This window comes from Artemia sp. Qi Xiang Cuo, chromosome 21, assembly GCF_049724085.1.
Source record: "Artemia sp. Qi Xiang Cuo chromosome 21, ASM4972408v1, whole genome shotgun sequence".
Classification (NCBI taxonomy): Eukaryota; Metazoa; Arthropoda; class Branchiopoda; order Anostraca; family Artemiidae; genus Artemia; species Artemia sp. Qi Xiang Cuo.
The window spans coordinates 47,527,980-47,552,564 of record NC_142814.1 but is presented as its reverse complement, the minus strand read 5'-3'; the positions used below and the strand labels follow the sequence as shown (position 1 = coordinate 47,552,564).

General features: G+C 37.1%; 1 protein-coding gene across 1 annotated transcript in view; it reads right to left on the bottom strand.

Annotated features, from left to right (window-relative positions):
• Window positions 1–24,585, bottom strand: part of LOC148939641 (uncharacterized) — a 363,231-nt gene that overhangs the window by 296,234 nt on the left and 42,412 nt on the right. The window contains exon 3 of the mRNA XM_089106934.1: window positions 10,720–10,921. Within this exon, the coding sequence (XP_088963060.1) occupies window positions 10,720–10,921 (202 nt within the window). The remainder of the gene's footprint in view (window positions 1–10,719; window positions 10,922–24,585) is intronic.

Below are 24,585 nucleotides of genomic sequence, written 5' to 3'. Positions count from 1 at the left end.
TAGGGAGAAAGGATGAGCACTGTGTGGACAGCTTGCCTTTCTTCGGTATTGGTGTTAGATCCCCAACTCGAAAAGTAGATGGTACGACTCTCTCAGTGAAATTCATCTGCGTTAGCAGTTGTATATGATTTTGGAGCCGAGTTCCCCAACGTTTGAGATACATTTCACTTATACAATCAATGCCAAGAGACGGTTTTCGCTTCAGGGGTGTAATAGCACGTTCAATAGCCAAAAAAAGGACGACAAAATCATTAGGAGGCATCCCAGCAAGAAATTTATCTAATTCCTGCTCAAACCTCCGCTCCAAACCCGCATCCGGAGGCAAGAACTCCGACTCGAAGTGGGCATACCACTCCAACGCCGGGATATCACCCTCGGACCCCGGTGAGGTGACGGAGGCTGTCGATCGGGGTACCAACTTCTACAGCCCATTTGGGTTCTGATCTACCTTTGCGGAAGTCTCCTTAGTTATCTTTTTACTATGCTTTGCTAAGGTATAAGAGAACGCTTTGTTTGTTGATTTGCGAATCTGGCTTACCACACCCTGCTTTGCCTTGCTGCAACCCTTCCAAATATAAAACCGGAATTTAGCTTACAAGCATGACTCGACCAGAGACACATTTTAAGACAATTTTCGGACGATGCCGGTTCTAATACGAGTAAGAGATACTGCAGCGTTCTCAGCAGTTAGAATTGCGTGACAAATTTCAGCGCAGTAAACGTTCAGCGACGTTCTCAATTTCTCGCGGTGTGGTGAATTACAGCATAATAGGTGAAATGGGGGATAGATTTTATGAAGAATAGCATCTGATGTTTTAATAAATTTAATTCTGTCTATTTTAATACACTCCCTACGTGAGGTTTGTTTGTGTAATTGTGATGGGGCATCAATTCACTGGTTTTGGGGGGTAAGCATTTCAAAACTAACAGTGATAGGTAGGTGAGCTGACAGTTGGTAGTTGGTTAGTACTGATGCAATTGGGATTGACAGATTAGGGGAAGCAACTACGGGATCAAGAGTAGACGTGCTTGAAGATGGGTGGATATAAGTGAAAGGGCAATCTTTCATAATAATCTCAAAATAATCATCAAACAAACCGTGAAGGAGGGACGCACGAGATGACTGGTTATCAGAAGCTAAACCACAGTTAAAATCACCTAGTATAACACTCGGAATATGTAACAGCTTAAATTTGTCCAGACACGATGACAGCCTACCGCAAGCAAGGGCAAAACTCCGCTCATATTCATCATCGCTATAATCTAGCGGCATATGCACGTTATTGATAACACAATTCTCTACAAGAACCGCAATAAACCAATCACATTCGTCAAAAATACTTACTTTTAACCAACTTCTAAAAAAGGTAGTGCGTTCTCCGGAAGGCCTTCCTCGGCAATTTATTCTCTTTGCAAATACAGAAAAACACAACACCAGGGTCGATATCGAGCAGTGCCGAGCTATTAGAGGTAAGAAAGTGCTCCTGACTACACAAATTCGGAAGTCTTAATAGCATCGCTAATCACAGGGATTTTATTCGCAAAATTTCCATTTATATTCCACGAGAAAACTGAAAGCTTATTGGCCATTTCAGGAGGAAGAGCTACGCTTTAACAGTTTCTGGTTTTCTAGAATGCTCTTTGCAACATTTTACCTGCTATACACCTCAGGCTTTGAGTATTGGCTAGCCAAATGCCGTACACCGCGACACCTGTAGCAGTGCCGCGGCAGAAAATGGAATTCTTCAATACGAAAAAGTTCAAGACCGATTTTGATTGGGTAAAAAATAGCATTTTCGAGAGCTACTTTGGTCGAGTAATACAATTTGTAAGCGTTAGTGCTGCCACATCCAACTACTTTAACAAAGTCTTGAGACAATGATGCCAGGACGTCTGCAGACGTGGAGGTGGGGATAGGCTTTACTATGCCGATGAACTGGGGCGTCCGAAGTTGAGCTTCAGCATTGTGCTACTCGTTCAATGCAGTTGTGATCTTCTCGGCAACATGTTTTGAAGAGACTATTTGACGCCATTCTTTACTATTTCGACTTAGTAATGAAGAGTCAGCAAACTGTTCACCGGGATCTAAGTACACAATGAAGTTTTCCACAGTCCAGCTTGGCGGACAGTCCAACTCGGCGGGCATATTTTTCACAATAACGGAGTACGTAGGTTTTTTCCGCTTAGCTAGGAACAGTAGAATAAGATGGTTGAGGCCATGCAATGGGACCTGAATTCAGCTGTTCAGCAACAGCGTCCAGTTTTTTGCACGTTTCGTTTAGCTTCACCGTAATCGTAGATGCAATTACATCCCCACAGTTTGGCACTTCCTCCGGTTCGAAGATTACAAATTTCGGGAGTTCCTTTTTATCTTTGTCGCATTTCCAGATCACTTTCGCAATATCAACAACATTATCATAGTTTTTATTGCATTCGCGCATTTTTTTTCGTCGAACCCTGCAGCCTCGTAGAATTTTCAAAGCATATTTTTCGCTTCCATAATCTCCTCTCGTGTAAAGAATTCAGTTGCTTTATTCGCAAAATTTTCCGTCTTGACTCCTTTACTCATCGAGCGAGTGAGAAAGTTCAAGACAGCATTCCACACCAGATTAGTAGCGTCTCCCATTTGCAATCGAAATTCAGTCCAATTTGTCATACTACCAAATTCAAAATTCAAACCCCAATAAGCGAGGGAAGCGTCCTTCTATCTATTCCCTGCAGTTAAAAGAAACACACTCCCGGCAGGTACTGCGACGCTTACTACAGATTACCTCCCCTCTTCTGCTCCCTTATTAGTAAAATTACGAAAACAATTCACTAATCAGTCAAAATAATTTGATAATTATTGCCTTAGTATTATCTTTCTATTATATTTCACTTGTATTCACAACGTTACAAGTTAGCATACGACGTTAGTTGCATAACACTTACTTAAATGTGCCTGCTTCAAATATATATATTTTTACCTTTTAAGTTTACAATCTCATAATATAGTGCTATTTCCCACGATATACTACTACTCCTAACGACTCACCGCAGTACCAAGCCGCATGAGGCCAACCAGCTACGCACGCTCCTCCTCCATCCCAGTCAATTCAAAGCCTCGCTCTTTATAGAATCCAAGGAAATTTCCGTTTTCTTTAAATCTTTCTTTATGACATCCTCCCACCCCAACCGCGGACGACCTACTTTCCGTTTAGCCACATGTGGTTGGCCGAAAAGGACAATCTTTAGCAATCTGCCATCCTTCGCCGCAGAACGTGCCCTAGCCATCTCAATCTTTCTCTCATTATAGCCCTAGAAAACGTGATTAAACCAATTTTTCATACAGCCCACTGTTTGAAAGAAGATCAGTAAGCCGGGTACCAGAACAGTAGGCAATTTCTCTGGAAAAAATCTAGCAAATCTTCATCTGTTTTCTGAGCACCCATGCTTCAAAACCACATTTAACCACTGTCATCACTGTAGCTTCTAATATTCCTATCTTGGCTGGAAGACTTATCTTCCTATTCTTCCAAACTTTTTTCAACTGTGGAAGAACATCCTGGGCCCTGGGTACTCTCCTTTTAAAATTTTCATTGCTCCAACCGGTACAAGGTAAGTGAAGCTGCCCACCTGATCAATCTTTTCGTTACCCAACGTCACCTTTTCATCTTCTCTTATTTCTAGCCTTAGTGACTTAGTCTTCTTAACATTAATTTTCAAACCTATTCTAACACCCTGAACTCAGAAAACCCATAAGAGTTCATTCAATTTGCTCACACTTTCAACTAGGATGCTTAAATCATCAGCATAATCTAAGTCCAGAAGAGTTCTTCCTCCCAATTTGATTCGGTGGTCCCTCATTGCCTTTCCTGTGCTTCTTAAGACAAAATCCATCAAAATGGTCCATATAAAGGGGAATAGAACACAACCCTGCTGAACTCCTGAATTAATACGAAACCAGCTGCTAACCTCATTTCCTACCTTAGCCTCTGCAGTGTTATTCTTGTAATTAGCACTAGTCACTTTAATGTATTTGTCTGGTATTCCATACAAGGATAAAACCTTTGTAAAAGCTCCTCTATGAACACAATAGAACGCATGCTCATAATCTACAAAACTGAGGACCAAGGGTGTTTGATAACTCAGGCACTTTTCAATTATTAACCTAAGAGCAAAAATTTGGTCGACACACCCTCTACCTTTTGTAAAACCTATCTGTGCTTCTCTTAAAACTTTGTCTATAGCATCTCTCAGTCTAAAAAGTATCATATTACTCAGTAATTTGCTACCTAAAGAGACCAGACTAATGCCTCGATAATTACCACACTCACTCTTGTCAACTTTGTCATACAGTGATTTAATTAAGGTTTTCCTAAATTTACTACGTACTTCCCCTTTTTCAACAATCATATTCAAAATCTTCAGTAACTTATTTCTAACCTCAGAGTCGCCATATTTAAGAAACTCATTTACCAAATTATCAGCACCTTGAGCCTTATTATTTTTCAATCCTTTTAGTACTGTCGCTAATTCTTCCTCACAGAACAAATCTTCCGTCACATCCAAGGTATCAAAAAGATACCTTGAGAACTTGGTACCAAGGAAAACCTTGGTACCAAGGTTTTCATTTTCCTCTCATATCTTTCCCTGCAACTCTCGTCTCGGTTTAGCATATTCTCGAAATGTTCTGTCCATCTCTCTTTAATTCTTTCCTTATCAATAATTGTGGCCCCGTTCCTATATTTGACTGGGACAAGTCCAGACTGACTACTCCCTCTCAATTTATTAACATGCAAGTACAATATTTTACTATTATGCCGTCTAGCTGCATCTTCCAGGTCCTCGACAATTTTATTCATGGCCTCCACTTCACACCTCATTAATTCATGTTTTAATGTTTTCTCCGCTTTCCTCACATCCATTTCATTTCCAAATGATCTGTCCCTCAGATATCATTTGTACAACCTGTTTCTCTTCTCTATTAAACATAAAGCTTTTTCACTAATATTCCTAGCTGCGGTTCTAACTTCTTCCACTTCTTTCACATCAGCAACTTCATAAATTGTTTTCCTAAAATTATTCCATCCATTTTCTACATTGTCAAATTTTAAACTCTTTAGTTTAGTATTAAACTGTTCCTGGAAAGTCTCTCTCAAATTCTCATCCTGGAGTCTATCAATATTATAACTTTCCGTGAGGTAGTTACTCTTCCGACATTTTCCGGTTTAAATTAACCCTAGACACTACCAGATGGCGATCTTTACTTTTAAAATCAATGACAGCACTCCTATATACCCTAATATCTTGTATTGATCCCGAGCCCCGCCATTGTTCTAATTCGTGTATGCCTCCTACGATATTCTATAATTAACTTAATTTTCCTTTAGAATGTCGTTCAATTAGTAATGAGGCAAATCTGTGATGAGGCAAATCTGTGATGAGTAATGAGGCTCACAAACGATTAATTTAATAATTTCAAAATTTTGGCAACTTGTCAATATAGTCCTGAGCAACATTTTTAGACTTATCAAGTCATTGTTCTAATTCGTGTATGCCTCTGGCATCAAATCCTTTAGAGGGATCTCCTACTGTAGATGTAGAAGATGTAGAAGTGATCTTCGAAAATCAGATGTAGAAGCTACTTCTAAATCTGATTTTTAACTTCATCATTGGATCAAAAATGTTTTCTGCGTAGAGCCTCCTTAGGGGGTAAATGAAAGTCTGATGGACAAGGTCAGGGCAGTAGGGCTGATTTGGAAGGGTATCATACCCCAGTTTTGACCGGTTTCTGGATTTAGCAGTGACACATGTAGGCGCAGGATTTATGGAGAAATGTAACACCTTTAGTCGAAAGTTCACGACGTTCCGTTCGAATGAAAGGCTTACTTTTTGTGAGGATATAACAGTAATACTGGTTCGTTGATCTTTGGGACAGTCACAACAGATAGACTCCTGTGAATTCCAGAAATTAAGCATGACTTCAGGCCTGCCATTTTGAACAAAACGTCGAAGACTCTAGACTATGGGCTTGATTTTTCTTCATAACAATGCGCGTCTACATCTGGTACAGCTAAACCAAGAAACTGTTTAAAAACTGGTGTGTGAGATCCATCCAAATACCCATACTGTTCTAACCTTACCTTTCAGACTTCTATTTTCTTGGAACCTTTAAAGAGGCACTACGCGGAAGACGTTTCCAATCCCATGAAGAAGTTAAAAATCAGGTGCAAAAGTGGTTTCAAGATCAATCTCAGCATACACGAACTAAAACAATTTCAGGATAAGTCTGCAAATGTTGTTCAGGACCGTGTTGACAAATAGCCAAAGTTTTGAATTGATTTAATAACTCATTTCAGAGCTACAGTAATTACTCGCTAGTTATTGAATGACCGCAACGTTAGCAACATAACGCGTTAAAATTACAACGCTAACTGCACTGTTCGCGGTATTCTTTTCGACATTTATTTTTGCTTTACAATGTTCCCAAGAGGTAAAATAAAAGCTTTCTTTCAAGAGAGTAAATATAGTTGTAGCTTTCTTTTTATTGTCAAAAGTTTCTTAGGTGAAAGACCGAAAACTTTTAATTCGATTTACTACCCTTGTTTTCTTCAACACTACTTTTAAACTTTTGCTCAACCGAATAAACGAAAAAAGTTACAACATAAATCCTAATATGACAGGTTTATCTGCTGTGAAGTAATAGTTCTAAAGAAGTACCATACAATAAAAGAGATGAAACCTATAGAAAAATACCAAAGCTAAAATGGAAAAGAGAAAAGAAAAATCCAACGATTAACGATATTAAAGTACACAGAACGTAAAAATGAAAGTACCCCCCCTCTGGACCCATTTTCATACCTGAAAATCACAACTTCCCACGATTTTTCTGTCGGGTATTTCAAAATCATGAAATTCTTAGGATAGTACCATATTGTTGTCAGTGTTGCCACGTTGAACCGTCAAATTTGATACCGCATGAGTTAATGTCGTAATTTTTGTTTTGTATCTTATCCTCTCACTCGCCTTCTTTGACTCCACCTCTTCTCAATTCTTTCCTTTCTAATTCTTTGTCCCCCTCTTATGTTATCAGCTCTCCTCTTTTCATTTCATAGTGTGATATAAATTTGTTTACCAATATCAGGTGTGACTAGCACAAGCATTGCTTTGAGTCGAAATATTCATGTTAATTGTTTCGTTTGTTCGTTTATTTAAAAATAAAAGGTTGATTGATTGAAAATAAATAAGCAGAACTAATTAGTAAAATTTGACAATGCTTTTCGTCCGCAAAAACCCGAACAGTAACAATCAATTGACTCTTAAAGACAACACCTTCAAAGGAAGGTTACACCTTAAGTTGTTCGGTACCCTGTTTTAGATTATTTTTCAAGATTTTTCCCCCTTACTTTTTTGCTGTTTTTTTTTTTTTTTCAATTTGGCACTCTCCACTAAACAAAAACTGCATAACTATATATGCAGGTTTTTTTCTTTCGATATTGGATTACCGATTTTTCCTAACTATTATAATTAGTATTAATATATAGTTATTACAATTACACAATACTGTATAATTATTATCTAAGTTTCCACTTAACCATTTGAAAAAAATCAGATTTCATTTTTACTGTCCTCGGTATAAAATTAAAATTGCCAATAAAATTCCCAAAAGCAGGGGGAGATAAGAACTATAATTGCCAATAAAATTCGATATATTAGCGAAAAAATTTCAAATTACCATTCTATAGCAAAATATTTTGCTATAGAATGTTTAATGAGAACGTCAATAAACATTACGTTTAATTACGTAATTAAATACTTAATTAAATATTTAATTAAATTAAATATTTAATTTAATATTTAAGCAGGAATTTTAGCCAAAGGTCAGCGGAACCGGAGTCTTTCTGGCAGCATTTCAACAGGTTTATGAACTTTTACGTTTTTTGTTTACGTTCTCATTTTGTTACGTTCTTTGTTACGTTCGTTTCTGTTTACGTTTTTGTTACGTTCCATGTGCTATATTTCTATATAATCGGCCGACCGACCGTTATAATGCAGCAATGCTTAAATGTTAACGTTGTTAACGTTAAGCGTTGTTAAAGTTAAGCGTTAACGTAAATAACGTGCAATGCTGTTAACGTTGCAAGACAAAACTAATAGCCCAATGGAATATCGTTGAAATGCGTACTATATTGTTAACATTGTAACGGGATATGGCAAAAAATAAATGTCCAATATAGCTTTATTTCAATATGTACAGCTCAACTAAAGCTGTAACCTAACATAGGCCGATCTTCTGCATAACGTGATTTTTTTTTCTTATATATTTAAAATTATTGCTCTCAGGAGCGAAAGTGTGGCTTCAATTGGGGGAGGCTGCCAGGGAGGGCATATTCCCCCTAGATTTTGAAAAACAACTCCTTGGGGGAGGGGGGTTGATTTACCAAAAAAACTTGTTTGTATTTTCAGTGAAAAATTGAAAAAGCAAGAAATTTACCCCCACCCCTCCCCCTTGATTTTAAAAAATACTTTCACCATCTTTAAACTTTTGTGAATTGACCCTATCGGCTCTAAGCAGGGCACATTGCCCTCGACTTAATAGGATGTCCAAAGAACACAGAGCAATTCGGAAACCTCTTATTTTGAGAAATGTGAATATATGTTCAGAAACATAAAAAAACATAATTAGAAGAAAAAGAAGTATAAAACTTTTAAAAAGGCATTAGAAACTAAATGGATGAACGTAATTATAAAAAATACGTAGAAAGCAATAATTACGCCAAAGAGAAAGTAACTTCAAAAATTAAGATGCATTTGTTTAGATTTGTTCAAAATACAGTTGTTTTTTAAGCCAAACTGTTTGGTTGATTTTTGAAACAGGAGGGAACCCCCCCCCCAAACTTCAAGCGATCTTAATGAAAATCACGCCATCAGATTCAGCATATCAGATAACTTTGCTGAAGCTTACTTTCGTGTAATGTTTACTTTCGTTGTTACCTGTATTCATATATTATTTTGAAATAATACTCTATGTCCAACAGATTTGAAACTGTTTTACAGTGAGATCAAGGTCTAATGCTTTTAATGGGTTAAAAAACAAAATTTTCACAAAGAAAACAAAGCATCGTCGGATATTGTCTAAAACGGTGTTACTGAAAGATTTATTAATTGTGTAATTGTTAAGAATCCAGTAAACACGCGATAAGTGAAGTTTCGTTAACGCTAATGAAATAAAACAAAATAGGATGAAAATATAATAGTTTAGAAACAAATTTGGGCTATATATTTGCACATTAGAGGGGGTGGGGGTAAAGCATAGCATATATTAAATACGTAACCTAACCTAAACTAACCTAACCTAGGTACCTTTTTTTGCCCCTTTAACACCAAAAAAATAAAGTTTAAATCTTTTTCACAGAGTGAACAATGCCTCACTATGCAGCGGAAATCTGTTTTTCATAAAGCATCTTTGAGACTTCGATGCGGTTCTTCTCGGGTGTTTACTGGATTTTTAACATGTACCATTAATAGTTATGTTGACTGAATTCGATCGTTTTCAATCAATGCCTGATAGAGTTGGCTAGGAAGCTTGAGTTGGATAGTGAGGTATCATATGGCTAGGAAAGAGTTGATTTGGAATCGTTTGGCTTGTTTTTAACCACTTTTCCTAACCTATTTCTCGTGCAAAAAACAACGAATAAGGTGTCACTTGAGTGTCCATTAAAGGGCTTCCAACTGGATTTGCCAGTGAAACAATTATTATATTTGGAAACAGCATAAAAATGCATCCAGTACTGTGATTACCTTGTCCTAATCTTAGTTATGGAACCTTGTGTATATTTAGCAAAAAAGTCATGAATCTTAAAAACTTTGTCGTGGATTACTCCATCTTCCCCTATGCGCATGTATATTAATTTTCGTTGCCAAATCCTGAAAAAATATGTCTCCCTCTCAATACCATATGTAGGAGGAAGGGGGGGGGGGCAACCTGACATTTTTATCCAACTCTTAAAAACGTAAGATAATTGCAGGTACATGTCTGTTAAACGGAACGCATTCAAGAACTACGCTGTGTAACATTTGACAGAAACCGGTTTCCCATCCGGCATCGGTTATGATTCGCTTATTTTGAGTGAGAAAACTACGATGTATGTGTATTTTAACTAAATATCTAATTAATTGAATTAATATTAATTAATTAATATTTAATTTAATTATAAATATTTAATTAAATATTTATTTGAATAATATACAGAGGTTTATATATTTAATATATAGAGGTGGCTAGGAGTTACGTTATGTTAGGTTGGGTTAGGCATTTTATATAATGCCGTCTGTGCGGTCTGCTTTCCCCAATTCTTTGTCATAGTTCCCATAATTTAGTTTCTAAAGTACTATATTACATTTTGGCATATTTCGTTATGATTAACTTAACTTCACTTCTTGAGTGCGTTCCGTTTAACAGACAAGTAGCCCCCCCCCCCCAAAAAAAAAAAATAGCAACCCTCAGAAGAAAATTCCTGGCTACGGCCTTGCCCCCTCGTTATATTTATGTTCCACATAGTTTACTAAAAACTTTCTTGTTTATTTTTATCCTTGTCTCTCAATCTCTTCCCGTATTTAGTTAACCATCATATTGAAACTATTAATACAGCTAACCGCAATAAACTAGTATAACTGCAAATAACACTGCAAAGGGTGAACTGCAATAACACTAGTATAACAAAAAAGATGACTCACCCGATTCATCCTCTAAGTGTTCACCAAGTTGAAACCTGACCGACTGAGTAGGGACTGCACCTTCCTTGTTTTCCTGAACAGGAATCATCAGAGTTTGTCCAGGAAAGATATGTCGCGTAGTTAGCTTGTTGAAGGAACATAATTCCGAGGGAGTGATATTGTATCGAGCAGCCAAGCCTGTTAATGTGTCTCGAGATGTAACCTAGAAACAGATAAAAATCAGTTTTTAAAACGTTAAAAATAGACTAATTGCCAAAGAGTGTTTCCAGGAAAAATAAATCGAGTAACCATTTTGTCAAACGAGCGTAAATCCAATGAAGTGATATTATATCGAGCATCTAGATAGGCTACCAGTTATTGTGTCTTCATATGTAGCCTGGAAAGAGATGAAGGTGAGTTTTGAGTCTTTACAAAAAGGCTAACCGTCGTAGTTTATCCAGGAAAAATAAATCCCGTAACTTGCTAAAGGAGCATAACTCCAACAGGGGCGTAATTTTCTATAGGGTGAGGGAGGCAAATACCCTCCCAAATCTCGGTTTGCCCTCCCCCACCCATACCCCAGTCCCCTCCCCGCAGCTGAAATTTAGTTTCTTCCAAAATCTTGTAAAAACTAAGATACACCCGCATAATTAAAGCATCAACAGAAACAGATCGTTTTTTTAGTACTTTTTTACCGTTATGGTTCTATAAAGTACCTTCATAGTACTTTATAGTAATAAATAGTACCTTTATAGTTGTTACTGTCATTTTCACTTCATTTTGGAAACTTGGCTCCAACTTTGCCTTCCCCTCCCCCAGGATTTTGACGAAATTCTGGACACTGAAGTCCTATGAAATGACATTCTACAGATTAGCTAAGCACATTGGGGCGTCTCGAGATATAAAAGAGATAAAACAAATTTTCAAACCTTACAAAAATATGCAGACTCTACAAGAACTATTCTGGTAAAAATAGGCTATAGCCTCTCATACAGTTAACTTGTCAAAGAAACACAATTTTGGCGGAATGATATTGCATGAGGCAGCTAATCTTGTTAGTGTGTGTCGAGATCAAATGTGTGTCCAGATCAGTGTGTGTCGAGATCAAATGTGTGTCAAAGATCTGTGTCTAAAAACAGATCAAAATAAGGCCTTAATAAATAGAATAATTATCCAAAAGTTTGTCCAGAAATAAAAATATGGCGAAATTAGATTGTTAAAAACGCATAATTTCGAAAGAGTGATTTTGTATTGAGCAGCTAAGCCTGTTAGTGTGTCTCGAGATATAATCTGCAATAAAATGAAAATGAGTTGTGATGAATGACAAATAGACTAATTGTCCAAGACTTGTTCAGGAACAATAAATCACAAAATTCGTTCGTTAAAGAACGACCATTTCAGTGAAACAAATTAGAGAATATAAAAATAAATCTATGAATAAACAGTATTCTTCAAACAAGAGACAGGTTCTTACATACATACCCAGAAAAAGAAGTATAGCAGAACGAAATTAGGCACAAGGCAAGGCCTCAGGGCAAGGGTTTTAATTTATGCCCTGGGGGTATATAAGGTTTTTTATAGAAGGCGTTGTCGTAGAAACTTCAAAAAAGGCTCATTCGATTGGAAATTCAAAAGGCTAGTGCTCTTTTTCATAGTGAAAATTGATTGGAGGGCAACATGCCCCCCCCCCCCGCACGCCCATCATTCCCCCAAACACATCCAATCAAAATTTTGAGAGCCATTTTGTTCAGCGTAGTTGATTTCCACATAGAAAATATCTTTTTGAGGAGGACACTCCCCCAGAGCCCTCAGGGCAAGGGTTTTAATTTATGCCGTGGGGGCATATAAGGTTTTTAAAGAAAGCGTTGTCGTAGAAACTTCAAAAAAAGCTCATTCGATTGGAAATCCAAAGTGTTAGTGCCCTTTTTAATAGTCGAAAGTGATTGGAGGGCAACTAGCCCCCCCCCCACGCCCATCATTTCCCCAAACACATCCAATCTAAATTTGAAGATAGGCATTTTGTTCAGCGTAGTTGATTTCCAGATAGAAAATATATTTTTGAGGAGTACATTCCCCCACAACCCTCAGGGCAAGGATATAAGTTATGCCCTGGGGGCATATAAGGTTTTTTTTTTATCTTTGTCGTAGAAACTTGAAAAAGGGCTCATTCTATTTGAAATTCAAAGGGCTAGTACCCTTTTTAATAGTCGAAAGTCATTTGAGGGCAACTAACCCTCCTCTCACGCCCACCTTTTCCCAAAACATATCTAATCAAAATTTTTACATAGCCATTTTATTCAAAGTAGTTGAAAGTTTTGGAAATTAGGTCTTTAAGGATGAAATCCCCTCCCCCACAGCCCTCAGGGCAAGGGTTGTAAGTTATGCCCTGGGGGCATATATAGTTTTTATTGAAAGCGTTGTCGAAGAAACTTCAAAAGGGCTCATTCAATTGGAAAAATGAAAGGGTTAGTGCCTTTTTTAATAGTTCAAAGTGATTGGATAGTGACTAACGCCCCTCTCACGCCCACCATTTTCCCAAACACATCCAATCAAAATTTTGAGATATCCATTTTGTTCAACGTAGTTAAACGTTCTGGAAATAAGGTCTTTTAGAATTATAACCCCCTCAGAGCCCTCACTGCAAGGGTTGTAAGTTACGCCCTGGGGGCATATAAGGCTTATATAGAAACTTGTTGTATAAATCATAGGCAGCGCGATGGCGCTGCCTAAGTAAAGAACGGGGACACTCGAGAACAAGACCAGAAACGGGGACTAAGTAAAGAGGAGGACACTCCCCCAAAACATTCAGGGCAAGGGTTTTCAGTTATGCCTTGGGGGCATATAAGAACGATGTTGGCACAATGTATTAATTATTAATTTTTTTCCTTTAGACCAGGGCACTTCGTATCGAAGAAGTTGTCCTAGAAACTGCGAAAAGTGCTTATTCAATTGGAAATTGGAGTGGCTTGTGCCGTTTTTAATAGTAGAAAGTGATTGGAAGGCGACTAACACCCCTTCCACACCCACCATTTACCGAAACACATCCAATTAAAATTTTGAAATAGCCATTTTATTCAGCGTAATTGATTTCCAGATAGAAATTATGCTTTTGAGGAAGACAGTCCCCCACAGCCCTTAGGGCAAGGGCTTTAAGTTATGCCCTGGGGGCATACAAGGTTTTTTATAGAAGGCGTTGTCGTAGAAACTTCAAAAAAGGCTCGTTCGATTGGAAATTCAAAGGGCTAGTGCCCTTTTTAAGTCGAAAGTGAGTAGAGGGCAACTAACCCGCCTTTCACGCCCACCTTTTCCCCAAAACACATCTAAGCAAAACTTTGAGAAAGCTATTTTACTCAACAAAGTTTTAAGTTCTGGAAATTAGGTCTTTGAGGATGACAAACCCCCCCCCCCCAAACAGCCCTCAGGGAAAGGGTTGTAAATTATGCCCCGGGGCATATAAGGTTTTTATCTAACGCGTTGTCGTAGAAACTTCAAAAAGGGCTCATTCGATTGGAAATTGAAATGGCTAGCGCCCTTTGTAATAGTCGAAAGTGAAAGCAACTAACACCCCTTCCACGCCAACCATTTCCCCAAACACATCCAATAAAGATTTTGAGATATCCATTTTGTTCCACGCAGTTCAAAGTTCAGGAAATTATACCTTTGAGCAGGACACTCCCCCCACAGTCTTCAGAACAAGGGTTATAAGTTATGCCCAAGGGGCATACCGTACAAGATTTTTATTGAAATCTTTGTCTTAGAACCTTGAAAAATGACTCTTTTAATCGGAGATGTATAGAGCTAGTGCCCTTTTTAACAATTAAATGTGATTAGAGTGAAACTAACCCCCTCTCACGCCCATCTTTTCTCCAAACACATCCAATCAATATTTTAGATAGCCATTTTACTCAACGTAGTTGAAAGTTTTGGAAATTAGGTCTTTAAGGATGACATCCCCCCCCCACAGCCCTCAGGGCAAAGGCTGGAAGTTAGGTCTTGAGGGCGAATTCAGCTTCAACTGAAAGCCTGTAAACTTTGGAAGGGCTGATTCAATTGAAAATTTAAAGGGCTAATGCCTGTTTTGGCAGCTTGGAGTGATCGTAGAGTGATTGCCACCCCTATCTCACGCCCACCATTTTCCCAAACATATCTAATCAAAATTTTGAGTTATCCATTTTGTTCAAAGTAGTTGAAAGTTCTTGAAATTAGGTCTTTTAGGATGATAACCCCCTCAGAGTCCTCATTGCAAGGGTTGTAATTTATGCACAGGGGGCATATAAAGTTCATACAGAAAGTTGTTATAGAAATTTCAAAAAGGGCTCATTTGATTGGAAATTAAAATTGTCCTTTTCAGTAGTCGAAAGTGACTGGAGAGGAATTGAACCCGCTCTTACGCCCACCATTTTCTCAAAAACGGTCAATCATAGTTTAGACATAGCCATTATATTTACCGTGGTTGAAAGTTCTGTATAATATGTATTTATGAGCGTCAAACCCCCCAGAATTTCAAGGGCGAAGGCTGTAAGTTCTGTCCTGGAGGTATACGAGGTTTTTATAGTTAGAGTTGCTGCAAAACTACAAAAGGGGCTCATCCAATTCGAAACTGAGGGGGCCAGCGTCCAGGTTAATAGCCAAAAGGGGATTAGGGGAAACTAAACTCCCTCACACCCACAATTCCTCCAAGTACATCCAATCAAAATTTCAGATACCCATTTTCTACAACCAAGTAGAAAGTTCTGGAAATTAGGTCTTTGAGAATGACACCCTCCCCCAGCACTCAGGGCAAGGGTTGTAAGTTATGCCCTGGGGGCATATAAGGTGTTTACAGAAAGCGTTGTCGTTTCCAAAAGGGCTCATTCGATTGGAAACCGAAAAGCCTATTGCCCTTTTTAATAGTCGAAAGTGATTGGAAGGCTTGAAATTTTTATAGTAAAGATCGATGTGTGTATAATTATTTTTTTGTTGCTGTTGTTGTTTAGACCAGGGCACTTCGTATCGAAGGAGTTGTCGTGGGAACTTCGAAAAGCGCTCATTCAATTTAAAATAGAAAGGGCTGATGCCCTTTTAATAGTCGAAAATGATTGGAGGGCAACTAATCCCCCTTCCACTCCCACCCTTCCACTCCCACCCTCCCACGCCCACCATCCCATTTGCCCATTATCTTTAAAAACTAAATGTTGCCTTAAGATTAAATCAAAATGCACTGTGTTAATGCTAATTCCCAATAAGCCATCTCAGTAGTATCCCAAGAACGACTGAGGGTATTATCTTCAGACTTTCAGGTCTACTTCTGTTCTTAAAATTTGACCAAATCAAAATAGCGTAAATGCATCCAAGCTATCAAAGAAAGTAAACAAATTTGTTTGCGAATGGTATCGTTTTCCATTTCAGGTCAACTAGAGGAGGTATGAAACTAAATTAGACAATACTATTTGTGTCCAGATTTTTAAAAGGGTGTATGTTTTAAAATTTGCTGAAAAATTTTCCCCAGAATACAAATTGCAGGCCAAACTATAAAGTCTTAAAAAAAGAAAAGATTCAAAGTATTATTTTCTTTTTCCCTCAAAAGACTATGTCACTATAAAACGAACAGAAATTAATTTAAAAAACTTTTTCCACAAAATAAGTTTTTCAAAGAAAAGTACTCCATTAAACAAAAAATGAGTAAAAATAAATCAAATAATCTACCAAGCGTGAAACTACCACAAATCAGCGTCGATAAATAAATGAAACCAAAACGAACAGAAATTACAATAAATAACCGAGTCAAACTCAAAACGAGCAGAAATTAACTTAAGTTGGGCGCAAAGCCCCTTTGCCTTCCCAAGGCCAGAACAAAATTTGCACTTTACAGAAAAATACAACTGAATGTGCATTGTCAGTTTAATATACATATACTGATATTTAGTAATCAAAATGTAAATTATTGGATTTATTAAAGTTATAAAAGTAAAAACATTTATATTTCCTTTCAAAGTAGATGCTGACTAGATTCATAGTATAAGGGTATATTCTCTTTACTATGACTAGATTGGACAGATAAGAAATGATTTCTTAAGAAACTTGATTGAAGATTGAAATAAAACACGCGATAAGAAAACCAGATCAAAGACATTGAAATGATACCTACAAAAAAAAACCGTTTTGTCAGGTTAGTTTCCGCAAATCTCAATTTCATGTAAAATGATCGCTGAAAATGCTGTCAGCTGATCAGTGATGAACTGACAAAGGATTCACATGATAACGACCAACAGTTGTTTTTGAATTGTTAAAAAAGAAAAAAAGACAGTCAGAGTTCAACAATGAAAAACTCAATCCAGCCATCAAATAGGGCCATCAATTGGGAAGGAAGCGCTTAACCCACGTTATAATTTTTTTACCCCCTCCCCCCTAGATTTTGAAAATTATACTTATTATTGATGGGACGGGCAACTCTGGAACCGGGTTGGAAATTTTTGTTGTGAGGTGTTTTTAACTTGTGCATAGCATGTCTCGTGGCTTGTTTTCAAATATGCAATCTGAAATAACTTCAATTCATGAGGTAGTCCCCTGTCTAGTTTCTGGTTACGGCGATTTTTGAGGGAGATGATTGTTGTTGTTTTTTATTATTAATCAGAAAACTTTTTGCACAAAACAAGTTTTTCAAAAAAAAGTAAAGAACTCGATTAAAATGAACTTTTGAACTTTGACTTTATTCAATATAAACACACAAATAAAACACAACTCCAGGGTCTGACCAATGATCCCTAGGGCCTAAATATAGTCCCTGGAGAACTAGAATATTCATACAAATACTAACACTAATTATTGACAAACAACAAATTGACAAACAAGCAAACTTTGAAAAAAAAAATAAGAAGAAGACTGATCAATGATCTCTAGGGATTAAATGTAATCCCTGGAGAACTCGAATATTCATACAAATACTATCACTAACTATTGACAAGCAACAAATTGACAAACAAACAAACTTTGAAAAAAAAACAACGAAAAAAGGCACTGTAAACTACATAAAAAAGAGAGAATCCTCCTAAAAAATATTTATTTGTAATAGTAGAAAGAAGATGTTTCTTATAATTATATTTAAATGACGGAACTGAAATAAAATCTTTTATTTCCAGCGGAATATTGTTCCATAATTTCACTCCAACATATTTGATAGAAAAAGCTGCTCTTTGCGTGTGACAAATATCCAATATAAGAGAAAAATGTGTAGATGATGACGCTGGATAAGCATGATAATATGACGATAAATGAAAAAGGACAAATTGTGTTAGTCCTGGGGGTGCTAGACTATTCAAGTATTTATACATGAAAACAGCAGTTTGGAGCTGACAAATTGGTCTCACTGTTAGCAACTGAGATTTAAGGAAAACTTCTTTAGTATCAAGTCTATTAAAATAAATCGACTTTACAGCTCTATTTTGTAAGATTTGAATCCTCTTTAAATTATAACAAAAAGAATTAGTCCAAACGTAACAACAATAATGCGTATAAGGATAAACAAGAGTAAAATAAAGGGTTCGCAAACTTTTTGCGGATGGAAATTTTTAAGTCTATACAAAATCCCAGCTCCACTTGCAATTTTTATAGATATTGAATTTAATTGTTCTCTCCATGACAATAATTCATCAATGATTACGACTAAATATTTAAATTTTGAAACCCTATGTATTAAATATCCATCAGCTGTTAAAGATAGTTCAGTGTTTACCTATTTAATAGTAGAAAAATCATGTAATTTGTTTTTTTTTAATATTAATCAATAAACGGTTACTCCTCGTATATTTTATTAGATCCGTCAACGCGCTCTCTATGGTCTTAAAAAGGGTTTCAACGCTAAAAGCTCAAAATAATAAAACTGTATCATCTGCGAATGATATTGTCAAACAATCTTTCAATGAACAAAAATAGAGTCATATAATCGACCAAGCCTACAACTACCGCAAATCAGTATCAATAAATAAATGAAACCCAAAACAAACAGAAATTAAAATAATTCAAACTCAACACGAGCAAAAATAATGTGAGAAGGGTTCTAATCACTGTAATTTCTGAAGTGCAGAATATAACTTTTACCTTACTGAAAAAATTCAAATGAATTTACTGAAAAAAGATGTTCATTATCATTTGATTATGAATATGCTGATTTTTATTTCATAAAATATTAAATAATTTTTGACTTCTTAAAGTAATAAAAGTGAAAACATTTAAAAGAATTTTTTACTACTTCAACTACGTTCAACAAAATTGCTATATCAAAATGTTGATTGGAAGCGTTTGGTGAAATCATGGGGATGAGGGGGGGGGGTATTCGCCCTCCCATCGCTTTTGACTATTAATAAGGGGACTAGCTCTCTCAATTCCCAATAATAAAAACCTTTTATACCCCCAGGGCATAACTTACCACTCTTGCTCTGAGGGTTGAGCTGAAGGGGGAGGGGGGGTTAGCATCCTCAAAGACCTAATTTCCAGAACTTGAAACTACGTTAAACAAAATGGCTATCTCAAAATTTTGATATCTCAAAATTTTGATTGGATGTGTTTGGGGAAATGGTGGGCGTGAAAGGAGGGTTAGTTGCCCTCCAATCACTTTCGACTGTTTAAAAGGGCACTAGCCCTTTCAATTTCGAATCAAATGAGCCCTTTTTTAAATTTCTACAACAACGCTTTCTATAAAAATATTATATACCTCCAGGACTTAAATTACCACCCCAGCTCCGCGGCATTTGGGGGGAGTGTCTTCCTCAAAGACATAATTTCGAGAACTTTCCAGAACTAAGTTGAAACAAATGGCTAGTTGAAAATTTTGATTGGATGTGTTTGGGGAGATGCTGCGCGTGAGAGGGGGGTTAGTTACCGTCCAATCACTTTTGACCATTAAAAAGTGCACTAGCCCTCTCAATTTCCAATTGAATGAGCCCCTTTTCAAGTTTATACGACAACGCTATCTATAAAATCCTAATAGGCCCCAAGGGCGTAATTTACAACCTTTGCCCTTGGGGCTCTCGGGGGTTTTTCATCCTCAAATTCATATTTTCCGGAAGTTTTAACTAAGTTGAACAAAATGGCTATCTCAAAACGTTGATTGAATGTGTTTGCACAAATGTTGGGTGTGAGAGGGGGGTTAGTTGCCCTTCAATCATTTTAAACTATTAAAAAGGGTGCTAGCTCTTTCAATTTCCAATCGTATGATCCCTTTTTGAAGTTTCAACAAGAACGCTTTCTATAAAAAACCTTATATGCCCCCCGGGCATAACTTACAACTCTTACCCTGACGGCTGTGGGGTGTTTTAATCTTCAAAGACCTAATTTCCAAAACGCAACTGAGTTGAAAAAATCATTATCTCAAAATTTTGATTGGAATTTTTTGGGGAAATGGTGGGCGTGAGAGGGGGGTTAGTTGCTCTCCAATCACTTTCGACTGTTAAAAACGGCACTAGCCCTTTGAATTTTCAATCGAATAATTCCTTTTTCAAATATCTACGACAAAGCTTTAAATAAAACCTCATAGACCCCCAGAACATAACTTACAACCTTTGCTCTGAGGGCTCTGAGGGGAGTGTTATCCTCAAAGACATTATTTCCAGAACTTTCAACTACGCTGAAGAAAATGGCTGTCTGAAAATTTTGATTGGATTTGTTTGGATAAATGGTGGGCGTGCGAGGGGAGTTAGCTGCCCTCCAATCACTTTCGACTATTAAAAAGGTCACTAGCCATTTCAATTTCCAATCGAATGAGCCCTTGTTGAAGTTTCTACGACAACGCTTTCTATGAAAACCTTATCTGCCCCCAGGTAATAACTTATAACCCTTGCCCTAAGGGCTGTGGGGGGGGGGGTTGTCATCCTCAAAGACCTAATTTTTAGAACTTTCACCTACGTCAAACAAAATGGATATCTTTAAATTTTGATTGGATTAGTTTGGGGGAAAGGTGGGCGTTAGAGGGGGGTTGGTTGCCCTCCAATCACTTTCGACTATTAAAAAGGGCACTAGCCCTTTGAATTTCCAATCGAATGTGTCTTTTTTGAAGTTTCTACGACAAAGCTTTCTAGAAAAGTCTTATATGCCCCCAGGACATAACTTACAACCCTTGTCCTGAAGGCTGTGGGGGAGTGTCCTCCTCAAAAACAAAATTTCTATGGAAATCAACTACGCTGAACAAAATGGCTATCTCAAAATTTTGATGGGATGTGTTTGGGGAAATGGTGGGCTTGGAAGGGGTGTTAGTTGACTTCCAATCACTTTCGACTATTAAAAAGGGCACTAGTCATTCCAATTTCCAATCGAATGAGCACTTTTCAAAGTTTCTACTAAAACTACTTCGATACGAAGTGCCCTGGCATGGAAACAAAAAAAAATAATAATAATAAGAATACATTGTGCCAACATCTTTTTTTACTTAGGCAGCGCGGTTGCGCTGCCTATGATTATTATTTTCTTCTCTTGTGTTTAGTCTCTTAAAGTTGGGAATGTTTTATGCTGAAAATGTTTGTTTTATGTATTTGTTTCATATTTGTTTCTCCCCTGTTTTTTTTTTATTCCATAGAGCCTTACGGGGGAGACTATGTTGATTTTTTTTTTTTGTAGTGAATTTATTGATTGAATAAATTGATTGATCTATTGTTAAAAAGTGTGCTTTATTTGTAATGGTTTATTTCATAGCCAATCACACTATTTTTTAAGGCCTGGCCACGAGGGGAAGCAAAACAACCGTATCTTTTTACTTGCATGTATCAAGTGCTAATGTCGAGCGACAGTCTAGAGTGACAAGGAAATAACAGTTCTGAAGAGACAATAACTCCGCACTTTTAAACCTCATTGGTTCTCTTTTGAGAAATATTAAGCCAGTAATAAAACTAAAGCTTTTTAGTCACAAGGTCTTTTACAATTAAACTCTCTGCTTCTCTGTAGCCTAAGCATCAAACGTAGCACCATGGACCATCTTATACTATTTGACAGAAAACACCACATGGAAAGAAGTCACTAAAACTAGTAGACAAGGGTCCTTCTGTCGAAGGTCCTTTCGTCTCGCTTCCCTCCCCAGCCCAGGTGTCCACATGATAACAGCTTTTCATATCATTTACTGATTGAGGCTTCTGGAAAACTTAGTCCCCGTAGCTGCTAGGAATAAGCCCCTAGAAAATCAGTATCATTGGTGATTTTTTTCTGGATTATATATTAATTTAATCAGCTGGTCAGTAATCCAATTCAAAATATTATCTTACTGACAATAGTACTGCAACCAGGAGCAAATTAATTTCCGTCAAAAAATTGTCCGTAGTAACAGATTTAATAGTAGCTAAATACAAAAGGTCTGTGATTTTCACACGGGGACAAAGGATATTCCTTGGAATATCCACAGGGACAATAATTAATCCAGAGGCTCTTGGGAAATATTATGGCTAGGAATAAAACTCCCAGGAGACGCAAAATAGACACCAAAATCATATATACTTGAACATAAACCCTTCATCCGAGTTTCCACGCGCTACAAAGTTATATATAAAGTAGTATTGTCGAGACGCGTATACCGAGGGCTTAGGAACTCATCCATTTCGTGAACTTTTTAAATATCTGACCCTGTTAGAGCGAATTATACCCTGTTAGAGCGTAAAGAGCGAAGAACCATGTCAGAATGGTTACAGACACAACTAAGACAACTACTCTTCCTTCCGTTCAAGTGGTTCGATTCCCCTTCTACTGGACGTTCAGATGAGAATTAATCGGCTCCAGCCCTTTCGACCACCGTAACTTGCGTACATCCTAATGACTAACCTTCCTCCACATGGGTTGTATCCTTCCTCCACAGCAGAAATTAACGTAAGTTGGGCTCAAAACCCCTATGCCTTCCCAAAGCCAGAACATAATTTGCACTTTACTGAAAAAAGTATAAATGTTTCTACTTTTATAACTTTAATAAATCAAATAATATTAACAATTTGATTACTAAATATCATATATGTATATTAAACTGACAATGCACATTCATTTATATTTTTGTCAGTAAAGTGCAAATTTTGTTCTGGCCTTGGGAAGGCATAGGGGTTTTGAGCCCAACTTATGTTAATTTCTGATCGTTTTGACTTTGACTCAGTTAATTATTGTAATTTCTGTTCGTTTTGGGTTTCATTTATTTATCGAGGCTTATTTGTGGTAGTTTCATGCTTGGTAGATTATTTAATTTTAATTTTGCTCTTTTTTTTTTAATGGAGTTCTTTACTTTTGTTCGCAAAATTTATTTTGTAAGAAAAAGTTTTTTTTAATTAATTTCTGTTCGTTTTAAATTGATATAGTCTTTTCAGGGAAAAAAGAATACTTTAAATCTGTTAGTTTTTTTTAAGAATTAATATTTTGCCTTGCTATTTGTATGCCGGAGAAAAATTTTAACAATGCTTAAAAGCAAGCACCCTTCTAAATACTTGGACTAAAATAGTACTAATTAGTTTTTCTGTTCACCTCCTCTTGATGACCTGAAATAGTAAACTTGTTGCTCTTCGCAAAAAAATTTGCTTACTTACTTTGATAGCTTAAATGTACTTACACTATTTTGACTTGGTTAAACTTTAAGAGCAGAAGTAGCCCCAAAAGTTTGAACATAATACCGTCAGTCGTTCTTGGGATACTGCTGAGATGCCTTATTGAGAATTAGCATTAACAGAGTACATTTTGTTTTAATCTTAAGGCAACATTTAGTTTTTAAACATAATGGGGAAATGGGAGGGTGGAATTAGTTGCCCTCCAATCACTTTCGACTATTAAAAAGGGCATCAGCCCTTTCTATTTTCAATCGAATGAGCCCCTTTCGAAATTCCTAAGACAACTCCTTCGATACGAGGGCCCTGGTATAAAAAAAAAAAAAAATAAGAACAAATAGTACATTATACCCACATCGATCGTTACTATAAAAATGTCAAGCCTTCCAATCACTTTCGACTATTAAAAGGGGCACTAGGCCTTTCGATTTCCAATCGAATGAGCCCTTTCTGAGTTTCTCCGACAACGCTTTCTATAAACACCTTATATTCCCCCAGGGCATAAACTAAACCCTCACTTTAAGGTCAGTTAGGATGGTTGTTATTCCTCGAACCTAAATTCCAGAATTTTCTATGACGTTAAACAAAATGGCTATCCCAAAATTTTGATTGGATGTGTTTGGGGAAATGGTGGGCCTGAGAGGGGCGTTAGTTGCTTTCCAATCACTTTCAACCATTAAAAAAGACACTAGCCCTTTCAATTTTCAATCAAATGAGTCCTTTTGAAGTTTCTACGACAACACTTTGAATAAAAATCTTATTTGCCCCCAGGGCATAACTTACAACCCTTGCCCTGATGGCTGGGGGGGGGAGGTCGTCATCCTCAAAGACCTAATTTCCAGAACTTTCTACTACGATGAACAACATTGCTATCTAAAAATTTTGATTCGATGTGTTTGGGGAAAAGGTGGGCGTGAGAGGGGGGTTATTTACCCTCAAATCCCTTTCGACTATTAAAAACGGCACTAGCCCTTTGAATTTCTAATCGAATGAGCCTTTTTCAAGTTTCTACGACAAAGATTTCAATAAAAACCTTATATGTCCCCAGGGTATAACTTATAATCCTTGCCCTGAAGACTGTGGGGGGGGGGAGTGTCCTGCTCAAAGGTATAATTTCCTGAACTTTAAACTGTGGGGAACAAAATGGCTATCTCAAAATTTTGATTGGATGTGTTTGGGGAAATGGTGGGCGTGGAAGGGGTGTTAGTTGCCTTCCAATCACTTTCGACTATCAAAAAGCGCACTAGCCATTTCAATTTCCTATCGAATGAGCCCTTTTTGAAGTTTCTACGACTAAGCGTTCTATAAAAACCTTATATACCCCCAGGGCATAACTTACAACCCTTGCCCTGAG